The sequence below is a fragment of the Misgurnus anguillicaudatus genome, chromosome 3 (assembly GCF_027580225.2).
Source record: "Misgurnus anguillicaudatus chromosome 3, ASM2758022v2, whole genome shotgun sequence".
NCBI lineage: Eukaryota > Metazoa > Chordata > Actinopteri > Cypriniformes > Cobitidae > Misgurnus > Misgurnus anguillicaudatus.
Window position 1 is genome coordinate 32529131 of NC_073339.2, and position 26455 is coordinate 32555585.

General features: G+C 38.2%; 1 protein-coding gene across 6 annotated transcripts in view; it reads left to right on the top strand.

The window, feature by feature from the left end:
- Positions 1-26455, top strand: part of rapgef2a (Rap guanine nucleotide exchange factor 2a) — a 54356-nt gene that overhangs the window by 20929 nt on the left and 6972 nt on the right. Inside the window, exons 2-24 of one of the 6 annotated variants that reach the window (XM_073864771.1) lie at positions 2563-2633; positions 3774-3830; positions 5219-5302; positions 5394-5469; positions 5551-5718; positions 6052-6069; positions 11852-11974; positions 12797-12974; positions 14071-14207; positions 14293-14451; positions 16039-16191; positions 16370-16534; positions 16623-16730; positions 16870-17073; positions 17399-17507; positions 18005-18248; positions 19321-19484; positions 21889-21903; positions 22898-23138; positions 23254-23637; positions 23721-23932; positions 24748-24871; positions 25140-25163. In XM_073864771.1, coding sequence (XP_073720872.1) covers positions 2563-2633; positions 3774-3830; positions 5219-5302; positions 5394-5469; positions 5551-5718; positions 6052-6069; positions 11852-11974; positions 12797-12974; positions 14071-14207; positions 14293-14451; positions 16039-16191; positions 16370-16534; positions 16623-16730; positions 16870-17073; positions 17399-17507; positions 18005-18248; positions 19321-19484; positions 21889-21903; positions 22898-23138; positions 23254-23637; positions 23721-23932; positions 24748-24871; positions 25140-25163 — 3218 coding nt within the window. Of the gene's footprint in view, positions 1-2559; positions 2634-3773; positions 3831-5218; positions 5303-5393; positions 5470-5550; positions 5719-6051; positions 6070-11851; positions 11975-12796; positions 12975-14070; positions 14208-14292; positions 14452-16038; positions 16192-16369; positions 16535-16622; positions 16731-16869; positions 17074-17398; positions 17508-18004; positions 18249-19320; positions 19485-21888; positions 21904-22897; positions 23139-23253; positions 23638-23720; positions 23933-24747; positions 24872-25139; positions 25164-26455 lie in introns of those variants that run through there. The other 5 variants (XM_073864780.1, XM_073864792.1, XM_073864774.1 and 2 more) reach the window with 5 other exon arrangements.

Below are 26455 nucleotides of genomic sequence, written 5' to 3' on the forward strand. Positions count from 1 at the left end.
ATTCTGCTTGGATTCCGTGATTCTGTCTGTGTTTTCCGCATAGCGGAAATCATAGGGCCTTATATTTATATAAAAAAAGACTGCTTCCGTTTTTGAACTAGAAAGCATGTTGTTGCAAAACGTTGGATTTGTTTGGTTTCAAAATAGGCATCATGTTTTTTTTTTGTTGGAGAAATTGAAAGTGCTGATGTTGTTTAAAGGGTCATGCCAACATGTCTCCATTACGGGTTTTTTTCCATATCTGATTCAATGTCCTTCTAGTGAGCTCTTCCACAACCAATTGAACTGTGACATTAGTCTGATCTCAGGGGACTCAGTCCATGACCATAATCAGAACTGTGCGTGTGTCTGACTTTCAAGGGGGAAATGCCACAGTCCAAGAATAAACATTCCTGCCCTTCGACTCAAATCGACCAATCGCGGCCCGTGGTGCACCATCCCTGAATTAAACCCATTGGCTTGTTTGAATTTTCTGTTTAAGTTGATTGTGGCATGAGGAGATGAGATTGATGGGTGTGTGGATGAGAGAGGTTGTCGGAATGTCAGGGAGGAGAGAAGACAACAGTGACGCATGAGTGTACCATGGAAGTCTGATGATACAGATATACGATCTGTAAGAATGTACATGTGACCTTTAACCTGCTAGGCCTCTGTATTTAGCTTCACATTTGTTCTAGTGTATTTTTGTATGCGTTTATCAAGATAAATATAAAATCGTTAGTGTTTCATTTTTTTCTTGTGTGGTTCTAAAAACTGATTGGAAGGAGCTACAAACAATTATAGACGCAGGTACATAGCTTTACATAGCTGTAAAGCTCCAGTCTATTAGTACATGATGAAAAAAGATATTTATTACAGATGATTCATAAACCAAAGGCCAAATGCTTGTAAGAAGTTGTTTTATATTTGTGTGTGAGGAGTAAATAGCTCTGATACAGAAATCTGTCCAGTGCTATATAGACATGTAAGTATATTCAGTTACACAAATTGCTCAAACCAGTAAGTACACGTTTCTCTTTTTTTCAAAGCTGAGTGTTACTTACAAGAAAACCAAACGGATGAATTAAGTGACAGCCATCGTAACTTCTGCAATAAGTCATTGAGCAAATAGTAGTCATCTCATCACTTAAAAGCGCAGGAAATGCTTAATGGATGATACTGTGTCATGTGTCAACAGGACCTTGTGACTTGTCCAACAAGAAGGTGTTAAGCAAGTGTTGTTAGTAAGTCAAGCTAAATTATAAAAACAAAAATAAAATTTTATATATATATATATATATATATATATATATATATATATATATATATATATATATATATATATATATATATATATATATATATATATATATATATATATATATATATATATATATATATATATATTTTTATATATATATATATATATATATATATATATATATATATATATATATATATATATATATATATATATATATATATATATATATATATATATATATATAAATATATATATATATATATATATTTATTTATTTATTTATATATATTATTTATTTATTTATATTTATCCTAGTAGTTGTGTCTTGTCTGAAACTAGGGTTGTCAGTAAACATATTTGCGTGGCTATAATTAATTTATCTTATCATAACTTGTTTGCCTGTTCTATTGTGTTGCCGAACGCTCTTCAAACAGGAAGTTATGTTGATTTCCTGATTACTAATTTGCTTCATCTCAGATTATCTGGTGATGGAAGGCAATTACAGATCAAATCTTAGACCTTCAAATCTACTTGCAGACACATCGGGGTTGTGAAGGTGCTTTATTGGTCTGTAGGACATCAGACTTTCATTTTCTTTGTATTGTTGCTCCACCATGACAGTATTTGACCTGAAAGTAACCATAGACAGAGACAGTATATGCCAAGTCTTGCTAGCGCCCTTACCTGTGTTTCACTATGAATTGTGCCCTTGACTCATTTCAGAAAGTAAAGCATAAAATTCAGTTTGCATAGCTGTGAACGTCTCTCATACCGTGTGTTTCAGGCTATAGGATGCATCTTACCCTAATTATTGGCCTACCTTGACAGCATTTAGGGGCATTATGGGATTGTTCTGACTGTAAAACGTGTCTGATGTCCAAACGTGCGGCATCAGGCTGCTTGCAGGATTTTAAGAAACAGCTTGCAAGAAAAGGAGAACATGAAACAGAGACCAAAACCAAATTGAGTAATAAACACAAAAGGAATATCCGCAAATACTACGTTGTTGTTAAATGTTGAATTCACTGTGGGCGGTGTTAAGTAGTTAATGTGTGTGTGTGTGTGTGTGTGTGTGTGTGTGTGTGTGTGTTGACATTGTGTACATTCACATGGCTGTGTACATTCACATAAAAAATGGCACCTCCTAGTGGTGCTTTTGTATACATGAAGAAAGTTCACAAATGTTGTAAAATATGGAAAAAGTGACTGTGAACTGTATGCTTGTGACGGTGTATTTTCTGTGTTTGTATAGATTTGTGTGTGTGTGTACAGCAATGTGAAGTCATTTAGGTGTAACCTGGTGTGTTTGTGTTTTGCAGGATCTGCAGGTTGTGTATTCATACCTCCATGGAATGGAAGCATTGTCCAATCTGAGAGAGCATCAGCTCAGGTATACCACCTCTGTTTTGTGTGCGTGCATGCATGCGTACGTGCGTGTGTGTGCAGGGCATAAAGGAGCACGCTGACATTTTGGGATTTTAACCCCCCCACCCCGAGTTAGATAAGTCCATACATAACTTTTTCATCTCCATGCATCCTGTAACTGTCTGACGCACCCACCGTTAGCTTAGCTTAACAAAAAGACTGGAATTAAATGGCTCCAGCTAGCATACTGCTCCCAGTAAGTGACAAAATAACGTGAACATTTTCCTATTTATATGTTGTGATTTGTGTAGTCACATGGTGTACAAATGACAAGGTCATATGAGACACATCCATCTTTTAAAAGTAGGCTATACATATTGGGAACTATATTCTCAGAAGACGAAGCACTGTTACTTGGGCGGAGTGATTCGCCTTTTGAGAATATAGTTCCCAGTATACATACTGTTAAAAGATGATTGTGTCTCATATGTTATTTGTACACGCTGTGACTATACAAATCACAACATATAAATAAGAAAATCTTCACGATATTTTGTCACTTATTGGGAGCAGTATGCTAGCTGGAGCCATTTACTTCCAGTCTTTGTGATAAGCTAAGCTAGCGGGGGGTGTGTCAGACAGAGTTACAGGACATACGGAGATGAAAATGGTATGTATGGACTTATCTTACTCTGGGGGATACGGTGAATAAGCTAAAATCCCAAAATTTTGACTTGTTCCTTAAACAATTATTAAATATTTCTCCTGATGAAATTGAAAGTTTTGGCATGCAGCACAACATGTTATTTTGCAAAGGCTTCTAAGATTATTACAGCAATATTGCAACAATATTCAACAAGCATCTTTTATGTTATCCAGCTAGATTACTTTACTATAGTTAGCTACAAGTTTTAACAAACAGCCTTCACAACAACAGTGCAAACATACTTAACCACAGATAAGCTAATGTTTGCAAGGCGTAACAATTGCATATCTAATGTGTATGTTATTGACAATGCAGCACTGGCCCAACACGGCACATGACATCCTGTCAACTGACCCCAAAACTGTCTCATACTGCCCCAAGGCCATTGTGTGTGCATGTGCGTGCATGTGTTTTAATGACTGGTAAATTTACTTTACGCTCTGCCCATCTGACTTGCAGGTTAATGTGTGAGACGGTTCGATATGAACAGCATGAAGCCAATGAAGTGTTATTCTAGTGAGTATTAAAACAACACACACAACACAACACACGCTCACAAAGGCTGTGAATTTATCTCTATCTAGGTCAGTTTATATGAGGTTTATATCAAAGTCACAGAATGACTTTTCCCACATCTGCTCGCTTTCGCTCGCTGTATCTCAGATACGCTCAAACCGACATCTGTCTCGTGCTCAGTTCATTTAAATCTGCACACTCCATCTACAGATAAGGATTAAGCGTCTAAAGGCTTTTTAATATAGATACACACACTGCCTGTTGAAACTGAATGTTCAGTACAAACCTCCTGTTTGCCCGGGTCATAAATAAGTTTAAGTGGTGTTTAAGGTGAACAGGAATGGGTTAACAGCATTGACATCAATTGTGGCACAGTGTCGATTACCACAGAAAATAGTTTCGAATTGTCGTGAGCATGCAAGGGCCTGTAAATGTTTAAACTCATTTTACCGTATTAGAAAATACAAACCACATGTTTCTGTTAAACATGCACAATGCATTAAATTGAGCTTGTGTTCTGGTGTTTTTTCTCATTCCTGTTTTTTTACAGTCGTAATGCCACAAGTGTTGATGATGTTGACAAAATTGCAAACTCATGTTTGGTCATCATAACCTTGTGCATTCCCTGTCTTTGATGCTTTTGTCCATTTTTCAGCTGTTTTTCCCCTCCCGTTATTTGGAGTAAATCTACAGTAAAATTTCTGCAGTAACCAGGCGGTCAAACACTGCTTTCCAAAACACACAAAGTCAGCCATGTGCTTCTTTTCAAATGTGTCGTGCAAAATATATTGGCTCATACTATTTCCTCAGCTTAGCTTGACCTATTACTCTCAGTCTTAAATGGCGCACCCATGACGTCCACGGTGTGTCCACTGATGCATATTGTACACAAAAATGACTCAAACTGGCAAGGCACGGTCATGTTTTTGGCACCAGGCTACTACAATAAGCACCTTCGAGAAAGAGCTTAAAGATATTCAGCATTGGTTTGATTTCATGTCGAATGGTCAACACGAAATACTTTTAGACAGAAAAATAATTTCTTTAAACATTCTTGTATATTCCTCTGTAATGTCCTTTTGTTAATTTTGGATAACTCACTCCTACACGTCACATACAAACAAAACCAACTGGTCATTTTGCATGTTGGTCAGACTGTCATGCTTTATAGTCCAATGTCTGACTACATCAGCAACACAAATGTGCCTCTTTTCTCTTGAAATTGCTGAATTGATGCAGTCGCCCACATGGTATGATTAATTTCCAAATGGGTTTCCTTTTCCCTACTACATTAAGTCTGTTAGCTCCACCCGGAACGTCATCATAACCGTGTCTGGGATATTTTGTATGTATGTGTAATGTAAAATTTGTCTGTGTGTCTGCTGCAGTCCTGATGACATTGGGACCTGCTGGTACATCCTGCTGTCTGGTTCAGTCTTTATTAAGGAATCCATGTTTTTGCCACGCAGCAGGTATGTGTCTGTTTGTTTCCATAAAGTTTGCCTCATTGTTTCCTTTCTGTGTCGTTCAATGTTTTGTGTAACGTGTGGCGTTATGTTTCAGTTTTGGTAAGCGTTCTGCGGGTAGTTTGCGTCGTGGTTGTGAGTGTATCGTCCTTGAAGCTTCAGAGATGATTGTGGTGAGTTACATTGGCATGTGTGCAAACATCATTCTTTACAATTGGATGGGGAAACACTCATCTATTTCGTTTCTTTCTCAGGTGGACTACATGGACGACAATGACGAGTATTTCCAAAGGCAAGCGTCTCATCGGCAGTCCAGGAGAAGGTTCAGGAAGATAAACCAGCGTGGAGAGCGACAGACTATAATCGATACAGTCGATCATTATCCAATGAGCAAACCTCCTCTGCCTCCAGGATACCATTCGGTCAGTACACATGCACACACATAAAACTTTTGTTGATCATTTTGATGGCTTGATGTAAACTTGTAACTTAACAAACCAGGAAAAGCTATAAATATTTAGCTTTCCATTTAGATGGGGAGATTTTCACTCCTAATACCAGGGATCTTATTCCCTTCGAAAGTCTATACGTGATATCACTCTTTGTTAATACTTGTGACTCAAGCGTGTTGTTTAAAAAAATAAATACTAATCCTATCAAAGCACAGTGCTGTGGATCATTCAAAATTATTTTTTTATGTTATTGTGGAGTCACTAATATGTATTAAATACCTTTTTAATTTGTTTTGCCTGCAGGAATGCTCAAAATCCCAGGTAACCTTCCCTTTTAATATTATACAGTACTAATCTTTAAAGCTGCTGTGTGAAATTGTTTTTTTAAAGAGACCGTATTTTAACATATCTAAATATTTAGTGACAACCTTTGTGAGCCTTAAAGTAAGATTTTGAAGTTGTATTCCCAAGAGTTTCACATCACTGTTTAAGCAACCATACATGGTAACACTGGCTTAACATTGGTGTGTGTTTGAGGTGTGATTTCTTTTGAAAATTTGCAATTACACACAGCAGTTTTATCACACATGCATGTTCGGACACTGCTAGGCATTCATGAACTCTGTTCCAAAACCTTGCAAGCAAAAAACAAGATGCATTGCGAGGTGCTCAATGAAATCTAATTGAAAATGAACCTGGTCTATATTTGATATTTGTTAACGTGTATTTTGGGATTCTTCGTATTGTGCTCAGGGTTCCCACAGGTCCTTGAAATCCATGAAAGTTTGTTAATCTGGGGGGGGGGGGGGTCAAGGCCCAGGGAAGTTTTTGAAAATATACATACATAGATACAGGTCATTGAAAGTGCTTCAATCTATTTTATGAAAGAAGTTTTCTGGGAAAAAAATCCATATTATTCCCTGTGTAGTGCAGGATAATATCTTAAAAATTCTAGACTTTTTAAGCACACGTGCTAAACTGTTCACTTTAAATGCTTATATCTTCTGTATGCGAATGTTGATTCATACCAAAATGCTTTTTTGCATAGTTGTGACACATGAAAACATCTCGGGTTACGTATGTAACTGTTGTTCCCTGAGAAGGGAATGAGACGCTGCGTCTCCCTTGCCATACTTTCTGCATCCCTATAACGCTGTCTTTGGCAATATTTCAGATAGCAATATACTTCCTGCACCCTGTCTTTGTCGTTAAACCTCACCATTGGTTGAATTTGATATACCCATTCAGACGCACTTACTACTGGAGGCGTCCCCAAAGTGTCACCGCAGTGACGCAGCGCGAGTTCCCTCATAAGGGAACTGTAACAAAGTATCTTAAAAGGGAACACAATGTTACCTTGCTCTCACTTGAAATGTGTCCCCACATTTAGTCCTTGGGTATTGGACCTGGAAAGTCCTTGAAAGGTCTTTGAATTTGAAGTTAGCCAAGGTGTGGAAACCCTGTGTGCTGTTAGTGTAGCAGAATGGTAGCGCTGCATTATATTGAAATCAATTTCAGCAGTCTCTACCTTGCATGCAAAATATTTTTCAAATCCCTTTTTAAATTTTGGTTAGGATGCTTCCTATTTACAAAGTACATAACAAGAAACCTCAGTAGGTTTTGGAAAAGAGCCATAGTCATGACTGCATTAACAAAGCTACTCTGGTAAAACCCATGCCTGCATTTCTCTCATTTCACTATCATTCTCACTTTCTCCTCTGTGGTCCTTTTGAGCATTCAGTTTCTCTTTCTCCATAAAATTGATACGTTTTCTTATATTTGTGGATTTCCGTCAGATATCTATGCCATACTGATTGTTCAGTAAGCTGTCAATCACTGCTGGGTCGACCCTGGTGACGGGTTTAGTGGGGCAGTGGGTGTTAACCATCCCCCAAAACCTATGCCTAAACAATACCAGCATCCTGTTTAATCCCTTGATCTCATGTTGGTGTGTGTGAGAGAAAATGAGAGAGAGGGCAGGGTCTGATGAAAACTGTGTCTGCAGAAGCACTTTCCCTGCTGTTTGTTGAGGAGAGAAGGAGGGATGCTCTTACTTAATGAGTGATTTAGAAATGAAATAGTGTGATGAATGATAGACATGAGGATACTGTTTTGACTGGCTTCAAACAGAAAGACAGGCAGGTAACATTTTAAGGGATCAATTTGGAAAGTGCACACAGGATGGTCGGGCATTCGGTATTGAAGGCTATGAGACAGCTGGTCCTGTCTCACGGCTATGGAGTCTGGGGACATGGGACGAGGACTGTGAGTACCTCATACACAAACTCTTGCGCCACGGACAAACACATAAAGCCTATAGACAACATTATATAATCACCGTCTTGCATGCACAGGCTAAATACGAACCATAAACGAACAAACCTACGTGGGCACACTGCATTATTATGGAGAATATTTGTTTAGCTATACATGTTACATTGTTTTCATGAATGGACAATGTTTTTGGGATAATAAAGTGCAAGCAGAAAAATGTTTGCTTTAGACAAAAAAGGATTTATTATGCTGTAAATTAGTTAGGATAATTGTTAGTTAAAGGAGGAACTTGTATGTGTGTGTGTACAGGTTTTTATGTGCCGTTATCTGAATTTTGTTTGTATGTTAATATTTTTCAGATGACTTTTAATATTATGTTAAGAGTTGTTACCTGCTATTTTGATGTTGCATACAAGTTATATGTAGCTATTAAAGGGACATTCCACTTTTTTGGAAATAAGCTCATTTTTCAGCTCCCCTAGAGTTAAACATTTGATTTTAACAGTTTTGGAATCCGTTCAGCCGATCTCTGGGTCTTGCGACACCGCTTTTAACATAGCTTAGCATAATCCATTGAATCCATTCGATTATTAGCATCGCACAAAAAATAACAAAATTACTATTGTTGGTCACTGTGTACCGCATTTTCCAGACTATAAGCCGCGGGTTTCTTTTCCATATTTTGGTTGGTGCTGCGTCTTATTCTCAGGAGCGCCTTGCAAGAATGAATTAATTTTGACATTTATGAGGCAAGAGAGACCATTACCGTCTATAGCCGCGAGAGTACGCTATATGTTTCTCCAGTGTTTATGCAATTCAGTGGATTCAGTGATGTTGAATAAAGAGTCCGCGAAGTTGATGCTCAGTGGCTTGTTCGGTTAATTTATACTTTTCAGCCTTCCAGGTATGTTCTGTATGCTATTGTTTACCGTGTAAGTAACTGATAATGTTACGATTACGTACGAACATCTATTCAGCCTGCTCTTCTGTGTGCTATTGTTTAGTTGAATAACTTGCCTCTCCAGATGAAATGCGTGTTTTTCGGCGCAGATTTTGTGAAATAATTGTATAAATAAAGCCACGTATAGTCCACTGCGACTTATATATGTTATTTCGTCTGACTGACGCATTTTTGATTGGTGCGACTTGTACTCCGGTGCGACTTATAGTCTGGAAAATACGGTAATATCATTGCGCCTCCTGCAGCCATGTTACAGCAGCAAAGTCCTTGATTATTACGCCAGAATAAGAGTATAGTTCCAAGCCATATCTGCCTAGAAAATCGCAACTTTTTATTTTCCGTTGGTCTTAGTACACAATGTAACTACAGAAGAGTCAAGTTTTAAAGAGGAAAATATCGAAACTCCTTGGTCATTTTTTTGCACAATGCTAATGGTCTAATCAGATTCAGTGGATTGTGCTGGGCTGCGCTGGAAGTGGTGCCGCCGGACCCGGAGATCGGCTGAATTTTATTTTCAAAAAAGTGGAGTGTCCCTTTAAAGGGATTTATTTAATAGACCATACTGTTGAGTTTATAAATTGCGAGTGTACTCTCTAATGCACTACTTCGTTTGGTTGTTGTATAAAGCCCAGCTAGGCCATTGTATTAACTAGGTTATCAGTATGAAGCCATCAACTTTACTTTAGTATGCCTCCGGGTATTCTCTACAGTAGGAGGAAATTGATGTGTGTTTGTTCTAGCAGGTCTGATCATTATTTTGTCTCATTAAAGTCATCGGTAATTAACATGTGAATTTACTCGGATGTAATGTCCCTTTAATTACTTTATTGAGAGCATGTTAGGACTGGGTGACAGCCAAAAAATTAAATCTTTATTTTCCAGCATTTCAACAGTTTACAATATCTTTACATTTGTAAATACCCTCAACCCCCAAAAAACCAAACAAGAAGCCATCATGTCATCCAGTATTCAGAATAACATAATTATTTATATTATGTAAGCAGCACAAAATGTAATGGGTTCAATCCCAAGGCGCACACGTACTGATTAAAGGAAGGCCTTGTAATGCACTTTGGATTAAAGCATCTGTCAAATACAAAAGCGTAATTGCATGACTATTTGCTAAATCACCCTGCACTAGTATTTATCTGTATTATTTCTACCCTCTTAAAACGAAGGTGTTAAAAAACAACACGCTAAATGCGTTGTCCCAGAATACACACATCTCTGTGTTATTATTTGAACAACACATTTTGTGTTACTTTTAACACGACTTGACACACAGGGGTGGTTTCTCGGACAGGGATAGCTTAGGCCAGGACTAGGCCTTAGTTTAATTAGGAACTAACAAACATATCTTACTAAAAACATTACTTGCGTGCATTTCGAGGCAAAACAAAGGGCATTGATGTATTTTAAGATATGTAAGTGCAAGTTGTTTTCAGTTTGAACAGCTCTTACATTTATTTTAGTCTAGGACTAGTCTAATCCCTGTCTGGGAGACCGCCCCATAATGTGTTAAAAGCATAACACAAAAAATGTGTAAAAAAAAAAAAACACATCTGGGTCATTGTACAGAAAATGTGGAATTTGGGTGATGGAAATCTGCTTAAATGAACTTCTTTCAAAACACCCAAAACTTCTATAATAACATTAATTAACTTGTCAAATCTATGAATCCACCAAAACGGGGAGCTTAATCTGATTAATTTTTAATACAGAATCCATGACGTATCTTCAAATGAGAATATAATAATAGATAATGAATATGATAAAACTTATAAACTTAAAAATTTTTCCATCTTGTTTTGTTTGTATGCTTTTATGTTGGTCAGTTAAAGGAATAGTGCTTAGGAAGTACTCATTAAAGAAGACGGTAACACCAATGACCGTAACACTAATGACAATTTACAGAAAAAAACAAACATTTTAACAAAATGGCCGCCATTAGCCATGTGCTATTTAATCAGAGATGTAACAATCACATACTTATTCAGTATAATGTATTTTATGTAAAGAGCTTGACACTCCCAGCTATAAAAAAGAGTTAATGACACTAATGACATCCAAAAAATCTTATCTCAAAATTCTTAGATATATCATGATATTTTAGACAAATAAGGTAAGACATCTCACAAACCTTTTGCCTTCCTCCACTGCACTTCTTCCACTGACCTCTTGCCCAAAGAAAAACTTCAAAGAGCTGATCCATTGTTTCAAAATAAAGGTGCTTTGGGTAGGGTAAAACCAATGACATAAATTTGGGGGACAAATATTTATTTGATATTATTCATATTAACAGTGTATTTTTTACCATTTCAGTGTTGTAGTAAAAACATACAGGGTTAAAGGAAAATGTAAATTAGATTTATTTTATAAAAAACATGGTTTTAAATAATAAGTACACAGGTCAACTTCCATGTATGATCAAAGGGACAGGGCAATTTTCAGGACCAAACATTTAAAAAAAAAGTAAAAAAAAATTAAATAAATAAACTCTCTCATCATTTTAAGAAAAGTTTATATTTATTAAATATATATATATATATATATATATCATTATGGGATTATTGGGTCAAATTAAATGATTAAGGGGTCTGCAGAAGCAAGGGACAAGCATTTCCACCTTTTTTGTAGAATGACCCATCTAATACACTAAGAAGGTATGTGCGTGCGTGCGTGCGTGTGTGTGTGAGAGCACATCCTTCTCTTTACTAAAACGTAATTGTTCTGACAGAAATCCACAATGAACTAGATAAAAGCACAAATTACATGACAAATTGCTATTGTGTGTACATGCTTATATGTGTATTTTATCCCTTCTTTGTTTGTTTGATTTTTATTTATGTGCACGTACATCTTTTGCAGCTTCCTGCAGATTTCTCAAAGCTTCACCCCTCCGACAGTTGCCACTCTCACATGACAACAAGCCAATCGCGTTCCAGCATCGCTAGCGATTCAGGAAGTAGCAGCCTTTCAGATATTTACCAGGTTATTAGAGACTCTGCATTTTCTTATTTCACATCCTTAAAACAAGCTCTTCACACACAACACAACAGAAGCACATCCTGAAAGAGATTTATCATGAACATCTGGGGCACACACACACACTTTTAAATCCTCCCCTGCCGAGGGAACCCTCCTCCTGTGGTCCATCTGTCACCTCTCCATAACCTATTCATGTCAATCCTCAAACATGCACACCTCTTGATCCATAGATCAACATTACACAAACATCTACTGCATACACAATCAACTCTAAATCCTGGCTGCAAACACGCAGTAACAGTGATAGAGAAGCTACTTTAAAACGGTAGCATAACAAGATATGTGCTACTTATAATTAAAAGTAAATAAAGCTAACCTTTCAAGAAAGTAATTACACAGCAGGTTACTAACAACGCATTGAAGCTTTTTTTAAAAGGATTATATCTTATCAGGGCTCTCAGATTATTTCTTTTTGTGCTAGTAAAGCATTTATCTGGCCCCAAAACATCTAAATTTGGGTGATGTTATTTAATTTTACAATGCTGCTATTACTAGGCAGATGCTTTTATCCATTTCACTGCTCACTCCTTTCTACTTAATGTATTTTTAATCAGTGAATCACCATATATATGCAACATAAACAGCCCTTTGCCTCCACATTTTCTAGCTGCATGATTGCTTTGTTGCTTACTTGTGAATGCGAGTCACCAAGGAACAAAATCCGCAGATATAAAGTCAGCTACTTTAAAAACTAAAGAATGTCAGCTAAAAAAATTGCAAAGAGATGCAAGGCATTGTCATCTCACAGCATTATTATTTTTGCAGGCCACTGAAAGCGACTGTGGCGACATGGATCTCAGCGGACTTCCCGAAACGGCAGTGGACTCGGATGAAGACGATGATGATGAAGACGTGGGGAGGGGGACGGACCCTCTCATGAGTCGGGATATTGTGCGAGACTGCCTGGAGAAGGATCCAATGGATCGTACAGACGATGACATCGGTAAGAGACGTATTGATGTTGACCATGCACTTGTGTTGTTGTAGTGATGATTATGGTGTCCAAGGTTAATTTAGTTTTAGTTTATCATTATTTTCCAATGTGCTTTTCATTAGGATTTTGTTAGTTTTAGTCATTATAATTTGGCAGAAGCAGTATTTTGCTCATTGGGCAATAACAGTAGTGTAGTGTGCTATAGATGCAGGTACAGTAGCTATTTTATTTTATTTTAACAATGGGTGTAGGGCTGGGTGGTATGATGGTATATTGCGTTACCGTGAAATAAAATTTTAGACGTAACAGCTTTTTCTATTCTGTCTGTACCGCGGAATGTAAATAAGTGGGCGTGGCTAACTCTGCACTGCCGCAGGTTAGACTGACTGTGAAGGAGAAACATGTTTGTTTGTTATGAGTGGATTATTTTACGCGTTATTTGTGTAATTTCATAATAAGCCCAGTGAATCCACCGTGGGGTTCGCTGTCTCTGTGCTCATGCAGCAGGAGGTCTCTCGCGTGAGGTCTCTCGAGACGCACGCAAGCGGCTACGTTGCCCAATTAAGAAAGCTTTTCTCACGCACAATGCTAATAGTTGTAAAGTTTTTTGAACTTTAAGCAAGCTAAACACTGACACCTGCGCTGCCGTAGTTTGACGCGCCATTTGTTTATAGTACAAACATCTTTGATCAGAAATACAAGAGAGAGATGCGGTTAAGGTCTAATAGAAAGTAAAGGGCATCAAGACCTTAAAACAGACTTCATGGTCATTTTCATAATATCTATATCTAGAGATTCGTCTCTCATATACAAGTATATCCTGTTTGTAGGTTTGTGCATATATTCATACCTGCTTATTTTACATATTGCCTATTATTAATGTACTGTATGCATAAATAATACAAAATACAATAAATGCATACCATAGCTTCAATAGTCTATAAAATAAGTTAATTAAAAAACAAGATTCTGTCTATCAAGACTTAATCTGTTGTTATCTTCTTGGCATTTTCACTTTAACACTAGCTTTAACTCTCCCATATTTTAAAACCGTGGTGAGCATTAAGTTAAAAACTCATTTTGCTCTTTCTCGTTATGTTTAAAGAGCAATTGCTGGAGTTCGTACAGCAGCTCCCGGCATTCGCCAGCCTTAGCGTTTCAGTTCGGAGGGAGCTCTGTGCCGTCATGGTGTTCGCGGTCGTGGAACGGGCCGGAACCGTGGTGCTGAATCATGGTGAAGAGGTAAGACTGGTGCTATACAAGCATCTCGCCTTCTCATTGATATTTAGATGAGATGATAACAGGCAAGTGTATGTTTTTGGTTTAGCTGGACTCTTGGTCAGTCATTCTGAATGGAGCTGTAGAGGTGATCCATCCAGATGGCCGCAGTGAAAGTGTTTGCATGGGTGGAAGTTTTGGTGTTTCACCCTCAATGGAGAAACAACTGATGACTGGAGTCATGAGGACCAAGTTGGACGACTGTCAGGTATGAGTGCGTCTATGTTTGCTTACCATTATACACTCACCTAAAGGATTATTAGGAACACCTGTTCAATTTCTCATTAATGTGATTATCTAATCAACCAATCACATGGCAGTTGCTGCAATGCATTTAGGGGTGTGGTTCTGGTCAAGACAATCTCCTGAACTCCAAACTGAATGTCAGAATGGGAAAGAAAGGTGATTTAAGCAATTTTGAGCATGGCATGATTGTTGGTGCCAGACGGGCCGGTCTGAGTATTTCAGTATCTGCTCATTTACTGGGATTTTCACGCACAACCATTTTTAGGGGTTTACAAAGAATGGTGTAAAAATGGAAAAACATTCAGTATGCATCAGTCCTGTGGGCAAAAATGCATTGTTGATGCTAAAGGTCAGAGGAAAATGGGCCGACTGTTTTAAGCTGATAGAAGAGCAACTTTGACTGAAATAACCACTCGTTACAATCGAGGTATGCAGCAAAGCATTTGTGAAGCTACAACACGCACAACCTTGAGGCGGATGGGCCACAACAGCAGAAGACCCCACCGGGTACCACTCATTTAAACTCCAAATAGGAAAAAGAGGCTACAATTTGCACGAGCTCACCAAAATTGTATAGTTGAAGACTGGAAAAATGTTGCCTGGTCTGATGAGTCTCGATTTCTGTTGAGACATTCAGATGGTAGAGTCGGAATTTGGCATAAACAGAATGAGAACATGTATCCATCATGCCTTGTTACCAGTGTGCAGGCTGGTGGTATAATGGTGTGGGCGATGTTTTCTTGGCACACTTTAGGCCCCTCAGTGTCAATTGGGCATCGTTTAAATGCCACGGCCTACATGAGCATCATGTCCATCCCTTTATGACCACCATGTACCCATCCTCTGAAGGCTACTGCCAGCAGGATAATGCACCATGTCAAAAAGCTAAAATCATTGGGTTTCTTGAACATGACAATGAGTTGACTGTACTAAAATGGCCCCCACAGTCACCAGATCTCAACCCAATAGAGCATCTTTGGGATGTGGTGGAACGGGAGCTTTGTGCCCTGGATGTGCATCCCACAAATCTCCATCAACTGCCAAATGCTATCCTATCAATATGAGTCAACATTTCTAAAGAATGCTTTCAGCACCTTTGTTGAATCAATGCCACGTAGAATTAAAGCAGTTCTGAAGGCGAAAGGGGGTAAAACAGAATTAGTATGGTGTTCCTAATAATCCTTTAGGTGAGTGTATATGACTTGCAGAACACAGGAGATTCACTGCATTAGTTTTTTAAAGTGTTACATTGCATGTTTTTTCAAAGTAACTGGTTTCTACATAAAATCATCCTATGTAATGCAATAAACATTCTGTGAAAATACAACCTTGATATCTTTACTATTGACTAAGTAATGCCATGACAAGGGTCACGGATGTCTAGACTAAAATAATTGATATGCTCCAAAATAAAGCAAACAGTTCACCCAGAAGTGAAGATTAATTTACTTGCCCTCTACTTAAACTGTATCATAACTTTTTCACTCCAAAAACTGCATGGAGAACATCAAAGATTCATCCGTAAACTTGATCTTTTCCCTGTGTGTAGTTTGTGTGCATCGCACAGCAGGACTACTGCTGCATTCTGAATCAGGTTGAGCAGAACACACAGCGTGTAGAGGAGGAAGGGGAAATTGTCATGGTGAAAGAGCACAGAGAGCTCGACCGGACGGGTACCCGAAAGGGACACATTGTTGTCAAGGTGAGTACTGAAATCTCTTTACATACTAAACTGCAAAAGATGACTCTGATGAGGCTGTGCTATTACTGTTAAGAGGTTGTTATCTGGGCAAATCAGAATCAAGTATTCCAGAGAGCTGTGTAATAATACTTAATATTGTGTTTTTATGTATTATTAAATGAGAATTATACATTTTTAGGGTACTGCTGAGAGGTTAATGCAGCACTTAGTGGAGGATCATTCGGTCGTGGACCCCACATACATCGAAGACTTCCTGTTGACCTATCGTACCTTCTTGCCCAGTCCTTTGATTCTAGGACAGAGACTTCTGGACTGGTTTAATGACCCCTGTTTACGAGACAAGGTAGCATTCCTAAATCATCCTTTTCTGTGAAGGAAACATGCACATTCGGCTTTTGCTGCTCTGCACTTAGTTCTTCTGTCTCTCGCAGGTAACACGAGTCGTGCTGTTATGGGTTAACAATCACTTTAGTGATTTCGAAGGAGACCCCGACATGACCAATTTCCTGGAGGAGTTCCAAAACAATCTGGAAAGAGAGGTGTGAACATAATGCTAGCATTACTTACACCCTCTTAAAGTCATTATGCATGTATAACTCAATATAATTTGGTTTAAGTCACATGCATACACAAAAACCTCCTTATCCTTATAATCTTCCCCTCTTTATTTGACTTCAGAAAATGACTGGGCAACTGCGGTTGCTCAACATAGCTTGTGCTGCTAAAGCCAAACCCAGGGTGATTACAATAACAAGGGCTTCTCGGGAAACACCCCTCCCTTTTACGCTTATTGGAGGAGCCGAACGAGGGACACACCTATTCATTAGCAGTGTGGAGGTGGGAAGCAAAGCAGAGGAGGCGGGGCTTAAGCGTGGAGACCAGGTACCACCTTTCGAACCTTAATGTATTATACACTGGATACTGAAACAGCGTCTATGTAAACCTAGCTAAGTCATTTTTTGTGATTTTTACTGTTGGGTACATAAAGTGATGTAAATATAATTCTATGAAAATTTAACATTGATGTCTTAAATATTAGGTAATGCCATCCTAAATATTGAAATCAATGAGTGAAATTTAAACTTTGATGCTTCTAATCTTGTAATAAGTTTTAAACTTTAGCCTTGATTTTAAGGAACAGGGTCAGATATATTGTTTTGTCCTTATGTTTGTGTTAACTAACTGTTTTTATTTTTGTTGTGTGCAGATATTGGAGGTGAATGGGCAAACCTTTGAGAATGTACAATTGTCCAAAGCAACTGAAATTCTAAGGAACAACATCCAGCTGTGTATGAGCGTCAAAACCAACCTCCTGGGTGAGATTCCCACTGGGATTCATTTTCCAACACTCAAAACACACAGGCTTAAGCCTGAAGAAAATTTCAGTTTTTATGGACACAAATTTCTTTATTAGAATAGTATGCACAACGCCCGATATTTGTATCCGCACGCCCTTTGTATGCATAGGCCAAGCATACACGTACATGAGTATTAGGGTCCTTATAATGGGCCAAATATATATTTTTTTTAATGTTCAACTCTCACCCCCTAAATGTGGCCAATACACAAAACGACAACATAAACATCAGTTGAGGGCTGCAACTCCATTTTTTAAATGACAATATTCTGGCCAGACCACTTTGGTCAGTGATATAAGTATTTAAAATGAAAATTATTTCTTAATGTCTAGTGACATATCAGGGCCATTTTATGATTAATTGATATAAATTTCTTAAATACTGTTCCTTTAAGTCAGTCGCATTGAGTTTGCTTCGTATCATCCTTTGAATTCCTCTTTTCTTATTCTTCTCAGTCTTCAAGGAACTTGTGGCCAGGGTGGCAGAGGAAATAAAAAACGGCGTTCCCCATCTTCCAAAGATCGGCGATGGAAAGAAAAATAGCCGTTTCTCTGTACCTGATCTTGGAGCCGGTTCTGATGTCATAGGTCAAGATAAAGTCAGCAAGAAGGCCAAAGCGCACACCATGGGCGGCCGAATAAAACTGATGAAGATTCTAGACAAAACGCGCATGAGTATCCTACCTCAGAAACCTTACAGGTACACACACCCACACATTCTTATTTCGCTTGATAGTTTTGGTTTAAAGCAGGCTGGTAACATACATTTAGAAACATTGAGCCCTCGGTAGGAATGTTTTTCTTATAGAGGGTATGCACGTGACGTCACCTTCTGCGAAAGTGCCTGCGGTTACACCCATTGAGTGGCAAAAGACAGAGCGGCAGAATTTAAGTACAGTGTGAAATCAGCGGAAACACAGGGAAAACGCGTTGAAATGGGAAAAAGTTGTTGTGCGATAGACTGTACAAACAGATTAACAAGAATTCAAAGCTGTTGTTTTACAGACTGCCAAAAAACACAGAAAGGGGAAGTAAATAGATCATTTATGCCAACGTCCACAGACCAGAGGTGGGTTGACAAGTTGCTAGGGTCACTATCAAGCAGAGGTTTTACTTTCTACTTAAAAGTATTTTTTCAAGTATTTGTATTTTATCCGTGTTTTTCTTTGGAAAACATACATTCCAAAGCATATTGTCATAATTACATTTCCTAAATAATACGTTTTTGTTTTACATTTAATATTTAAGTACATTAACATACTTTTACTTAAGTAAAAGTACACAATTTTAATGTAATTAGGTATTAAATAAATTTTAATATGCAATATTAAAGAATACACAGTATGATTATATGCTTTAGAATGTAGTGAAGTAAAAGTTTCCCCAATACAAACACCCAAATAAAGCACAGATGCTTGGAAAATGTAACTAAGTATTGTCCACCTCTGCTATCAAGTCCAACTAAATTCAGTTTAAGCTGATAATTGTCAGTTTTACTGGCATTTTCGCTGCAGCCGCTATGAAAACCAGACATTTTGTTGAAGGTTTGACACTCAACAGTGCGATTTCCGGCGTGGTCACGTGGAAAAGTGACGTCAATGCATACCCACTATACACAGTATGTTACTAAATTTACATGTTTTTTTAAGAATTTATTACATCCACTCCTGTGGTTTATGTGATTAATTGTAATGTGGAAATCGGCAGGAAATATAAATGACGTAATGTTTATTTTGTACACAATAGTACTGAGTCATGGTTTCCGTTTTCAGCAGTGACCTCGGGTTGGGCCAGACCCAGGATGACAGCATTGTTGGATTGCGACAGAACAAACTGGCCCCGCCCACCGTAGCAGTCAGTGGAAATCTCTCATCCAGTAACCCTGACCTGGCCCAGGGCCAGCAACGCATTATCGACTACAGTACACAGCCACCAGGTAAATCCAAACAGATCACAACATGCACTAAAATCTCTGATAACCTTAACCGTTGGTACACATACGAAATCCGATCTTAGTCAAACTTTTTGAGTGTAGTCAACACTGCAGCTTCATCTTATTGCTTATTCTGTTAAAAAAAAGGACTAACCCTTGGCTATGTATAGTGTGATATACTTGATGAGACTCATTTGTGTGTCGCTTTGGGCAAAAGCGTCTGCTAAATGACTTCCACCTAGGAAATACACCTAGGAAGACATTTTATTTATTTAACTCTTTCCCTGCCAGTGTTGTAAATGATTTACAAAGTTGCCAGCCTTGTAAATGATTTACACACAAGTTGAATGCCTTCCAGAAAATTTCTACTTTAAATATATCAACATATCAAATGAAATAAAAAAAAAACATTTAATCCCATCTTCATTTGTTATCACCTCTCAAATATGGGTAGGTTTGTTCAAAAGTGCAAAATTTTGAAAAAAAATCTGAGCTAATTGCATTTTTGTTTGTTTTTATTGTTTTTGGATCAAGGGATGCTTTAGTGTTTTATAAGTTGGGTAAGATTGCCTCCTAGTGGATAATTGTGAAAATATGGATTGCTGAAAAACGAGAGAGCTCGTCAATGCGGGGAAAGAGTTAAATATTTAATTACTTCTAAAAGATGTATCTTAAACTCTTAAATATGCTTCATGGATGTAGTGCCATGAAACTTGCAAATCTAGACACCATTTGGATTTTGAGAAATTGTAAGTGTGGCAAAGAAACTCTCCACCCTGTTTCTCAAAGATTTCATCCAAACCAAGCAATCATATTGGTGCTTGCCATTTTCAGAAGTTTTTTATGTCTATCAAAATTTCATGAGTGCTCATTGGGTGGTTTGAAGGTTTAAAGTGAAGTTAAGGATGAAGGTATTGTCATTAATAACTCACCCTCATGTCGTTCCAGGCTCGTGGGACCTCCGTTCATCTTCTGAACACATTTTAAATGTGTTTTGAATTTAGTTTGAGAGCTTGTTGATGACCCTTCGTTGAAGGTCTATGTACGGTATGCTGTCCGTGTCCAGAAAGGTAATAAAAACATCATCAAAGTAGTCCATGTGACATCAGTGAGTCAGTTAGAATGTGTTGAAGCATCAAAAATACACTTTGGTCCAAAATTACGACTTTATTCAGCATTGTCTTCTCTTCCGTTTCTGTTGTGAAGCGCATGCGTGAGATTAAAGTCATGTGACTGCAGTGACGTGGATGACGTGTTATCCTCCGACATGTTTGCAAATTTTTTTTTCAAATTTACAGGGTGCATCTCCCTTAGACTGTAAACGAAGCTCGGGCGCACAAAAAAAAAAAAAAAAAAACAGCTGGGGCCACCCAGGTAACACGTCAGCATCACTGCAGTCACGTGGCTTTGGTCTTGCGCATGCGCTTCGCAGCGGACGCGGAAGAGAAGACAATCGATGCTGAATAAAGTCATAATTTTTGTTATTTTTGGACCAAGGTGTATTTTTGATGCTTCGACACATTCTGGCTGGCCCACTGGTGTCACATGGACTACTTTGTTTTTAGTACCTTTCTGGACATGGATAGTGTACCGTGCGTAGAATTTCAATGAAGGGTCAACAAGAACTCAGACTAGGGATGTGCATTTATGTCATTTTTTCATTTCGATTAATCCATAGGTCTGAAGAACGAGTACTCTATTAACTGGGGGCGGGGCAATCAAAGGGGCGTGGTGTACACGTCATATAAAAATTAATTTTGAAGAAACTATGACAGAACAATGAACACACACTAGATTATTAATGAATTAAATGTTTTTAACAGAAACCTCTAACAGGAAAAGCTGCGTGATTAAGTGAAACTAAAGGGTTAATAAACACAAACCGAAGCACTTACTGATGTCATACGCCGGTCTGCGTAGCTCAACACCACCTCAAAGACGCATTTCCAGACCCAGTCTTTATTACCACATGCGCTTGTAATGCTAAACAGCCATCCAAATGCCGCCATATCCACAATAAATAAATAAATAAACCCACATGATCATCGTTTTCGTGGTCGATCATCGATGCCACGTTCGAGTACTCAAGCCCATCCCTATCTCAGACTGGGTCTAGAGCATCTTGAACTGTGTTCCGGGGATGAGCGGAGGTCTTGCGAGTTTGGACATGAGGGTGAGTCATTAATGACTTTATTTTCATTTTTGGGTGAACTATCCCTTTAAGACCATACCTCATTAACCCTGTAACATACACGGCATACTCTTCATCCTACTGTATTTTTCTTGGATTCTGCTGCTCATAAATGCATTCTGCTCCACTGCTCCGTTTATGTTCCTGCCTTCCTCAATATTTCTGTCATATTCGTGCAATGTTTTAACATCCCTGCCACCCTTTCCTTACTCACAGCTCCTGGATTCACTCGTGAGTATTCGTACACTGCTGCGGTTCGACTACCTGATTCTTTAGACACCCGTCTTTCTAGAAATCGTATCTGTTTGTCCTCTTACCTAATTGCCTGTCTATCTCTCTCTATAAGATTGTAGTAAAATTTTTGCCACCTCTACTTGACTGTCTTTTCTTCTCTGCCGGTCTTTTTAGCTCTGTGTAGCTGTAATCATTCTTTTACAGATTCAACTAGTTTTGGAAGAACTGTCGACAAACTCAATGGCAAAGTTTTGGCACTGACGGCCCAGACATCCCACATTTGCAGTTACATTAATACAACTAGTCATCGCTTGCTAAAAACACTTTGAGGAATTGGAAAAAGGTTTTTTTTTTAAGTTAACATAAAAGGGGTGTTGCTATGTGTTTTGGCGGTAGACTGTGTTTTGCCGGTAGCCTAGCAAAACTGAGTCACGCAAGTCAAAGTGTACACGCCTTTAGGATGTGGGATTATTTCTATATGCTGCATCTCTTGACCACCATTATTTTTAATAGACTGGTGTATGTTGTGCCATCTGCAAAACTTGCCACTGGGTCAGGATCCTTTCCTTTTCCCAACTGTCATCTATAGACCGCTCTTATTTTACTTTTCTGTAGCTGCAGCTCATGCTTAGCATTTGTTTTTGTTATAGTTTTTCACAAGGTCGGCCTTTCATGAGATCTCCGTCATATTGTTTTCTTTACTGGAGAACTTCCTCTGTTTCATTTTACTTTTACTTTGAAATCATTATGTGTGACAAATTTCCTAGATGGTGATTCCGAGATGCTGCTTTTAGCTTCCAAACTTCTGAACAACTTCTCTTTTAGGCTTTTTCTTAAATCTGGTTTGAATCTATCTCTTCTATGTTGTTCATTCATCTAATGGTAGTTTTAGAATCTGCATGTAATCCGTTCTATGCGGGAATATATGGATCATCGTGTTGGTCTTGGGAAAATCTATTTTATGTGGGGGTTTTTTTTTTTTCATTTGCAGAATTGCAAGAGCAGGTGCTGCGTGTTTTCAAGGCAGACCAACAAAGTCGTTACTTACTGATCAATAGGGACACCACGGCTAGAGAGGCAGCCAATCAGGCGATACGAGAGTTTGGTTTGACAACATCATCCGAAGCCTATTCGCTCTGTGAGGTGTCAGTCACGCAGGAGGGCGTCATCAAACAGAGACGACTTCCTGATCAACTTTCCAAACTAGCCGATAGGATACAGCTCAGTGCCAGGTTTGGTTTTAATACACGGCAGGAATCCCGCCTATATCAAATAAACACAAAGTCAGGATTTGAAAAGTCACTTGTAGAGATTTATTATAGTAATGGCTGGCTGTTTATTTGTCAGGTACTATCTGAAGAACAACATGGAGACGGAGACGCTGTGTTCAGATGTGGAAGCTCAAGAGATGCAGCGAGAATCTCAGGTCTCTCTGTTATCTTTGAGCTCAGTTGAGATAGCCAATCAGCTGTCAGCGCGCAACTATCTTCTCTTCTCGAGCATCGAACCAACCGATTACATCATTGACCTCTTTAAGCTCCGCCCACACGATCCTCCCTCCAACCTTCGTAACTTCGAAGGTCTCGTGAACCAGGAGACCTTCTGGGTCGCCACAGAGGTCGTACAGGAAAGCAATCCGGCCAAAAGAATGAAGATCATCAAGCACTTTATAAAGATCGCCCTTCACTGCCGCGACTGCAAGAACTTCAACTCCATGTTCGCCATCATCAGGTATTAACATCTAGTAAAAAAATAACTTATTAATAAACGTTTAAAAGGATCCTGTGGCTTATATTTGTATTTGCTATTTGTAGCGGGTTTAATCTGCCACCTGTCTCTCGATTGCGGGCCACATGGGAACGCTTGCCTGGAAAATACGAGAAACTTTTGGAAGAACTTCAGGATGTGTTCGACCCATCGCGCAACATGGCCAAATATCGCAACCTTCTCAACAAGCACAACCTGCAGCCGCCCGTCATTCCTCTGTTTCCTGTCATCAAAAAAGACCTCACCTTCCTTCACGAGGGTAATCCACATCTCTGCATTTTAATGCACTTAGGCTAATTGTCTTTTTATTGTTAATAGTGATGTTTATGGAAACTAATAAATACTTAAAATATTGCTTAAAATATATTGCGTATGTTTAATCAAATAAGTGAAAATATTAGGGCTGTCAAAAGATTAATCGCGATTAATCGGATACAAAATAAAAGTTTTTTGCATAATTTATGTGTGTGCACTGTGTGTAATTATTTTATATATAAAATACATACGAGTTAATGTTTGTATTTAAGAAACATTTACATGTATATTTATATACATGTTGATATATTTTATATTATAAATATTCAATTCAATTTTATTTATATAGCGCTTTTCACAATACTTAATTGTTTTAAAGCAGCTTTACATTAATAGAAGCAGTAAAAGCACAGAAAAACGACAGATAGCGCAACATAATACACAATAGCATAAGCAGTCAAATTTGCTGCGGCTATGACTCAACATTATGAGCGAGGTTATTACTAATGTAACGTCTAGAAGAAGAAGCTAAGTTAAGCCCAAGCAGGGCTTAAAATTGAATTTTATCAATAAAACGTATACCTAAATATATATATATTTTTTAAATTCATACATGTATATATGTGTTTATATATACATAATATATACACACAGTACACACACATATATTATGCAAACAAACTTTTATTTTGTTTGTGATTAATCGCAATTAATCTTTTGACAGCCCTAGAAAATATATGAATGAATGAATTGTAAGGTGTCTATTATCTAAAGTAATTACAGGTAAATGTTAACCCTCAAACATGCGTGTGTTTATAGGCAACAACTCTAAGGTGGATGGTCTGGTGAATTTTGAGAAATTGAGGATGATCGCCCGAGAGATCAGACATGTGTTTCGAATGGCCTCCATCACAATGGACCCTGCATTGCTTTTTAAAACCAGGTACCCTCCTCACCCACAAAGCTAATAGTTATTCAACACTGATATGTTGTATAAATTGAGATGCTAAGTGACACAGACACACTCTTGCCACATACAGTGTGCTGTTTATCCATTGCTGACAGTTTCTGTTGTCAGTCATTGTGTGCTTGGTGTCTTTCCTTTATATGGGCCTTTGCTCTGTGGGCTTCACTGTCTAAGCACTAGTGTCATTTTGTCTCCTCGTTCTCGCCATCTTTCTGTTCTTCGTCCATGCGGCTCTGTGTTGTAGGAAGAAAAAGTGGAGGAGTCTAGGGTAAGTGGGAACGCTACTGTCTCTCGTTTTCTTTCACTTTCTCTATTTAAAGGTCAAGTGTGTAATTTCTCCACCACTAGCATCAACATAGCGAATGAATGGTTCTTGCTGATTTTCTGAAACACTTCACGTCTTTAGCATTGGTCTCACAGACACGTAGTCCCACCACAAAACTGCGATATTGGTTAGGCATTGTTGCAACAGAATTTGCATATTTATTTAGTTCTTCACTGCAAATTAAAGGTACAGTGTGGGTTTTAAGCAGCATCTAGAGGTGAGATTGCAAATTGCAACCAACGGCTCAGTTCGCAGCTCACCACTCAATTTCGAAATGCATGGAGAAGCTACGGTAGCTGCAACAGGACAAACATGGAGGAAATGTGCTCTGCAGATCAGTTTGTCTGTTTAGGGCTACTGTAGATACATGAAGGTCACTTCCATGTGAGGAGACTTGTGGTGTATATAGATAAAAACGGCTCATTCTAAGGTATTAAAAGCAATACCGTTCATTATGTAAGATCTTTATACACCACTAATAATTATAGTTATAAATATTATATTGCGTTTTTGTCAAGAGATCCTTCTAAAAGTCCCACATTGTACCTTTAAGCCGAAACAGGGAAAAGTTTTTTGAATTAAAGATGCACACTTCACCTTTAACTGTTATGTTTTGCTATGCTTACTTCCCAAAAACACTTTGTCTGGTAGTCCACTGTTTGTAAAACCAAATATGTTCTTTATTTTACCAAATGCTCTTTTTCACCCTCTAGAAAAGCATGAACTTTTTCTGATGTCCCGTTATTTAACCAGTTTTATAAAATGATCTTTGATACTTATTTCCTTAACTCAGGGGTCTCAAACTGAAAGCCCGCAGGCCATTTGCGGCCCACCCTCCTACTCTATGTGGCCCGCATCTAGTGTCAAAAATATTTTATTTACTAAGTTTTATATTGTTTAATACTTTAATTTAACACTGTGTGATCCTACCACTGCCATTTCGACAGCATGGTTGCCAGTTATTATGGTTTCTTAAATTAGTCCGCAATGGACCATACATGCGATTTCCGTAATAAGCCGCAGATTGAGGTCTAAATAACCACACATGCGGATTTGTAATAGAGTGCCGCAAGGATGATGTATTTTTGTAGCCCAACCCCGGAAGTTAGCGGGACATTGTTTTCCTTGCTAAAAAGCCTATACATTTTTTCCCATAAACTTTTTTGGATGTGTTTAACAAAAGTTTATCATGCTTACATGTTTTGTCCAACAAGATAATCTTCACTGATGATAGC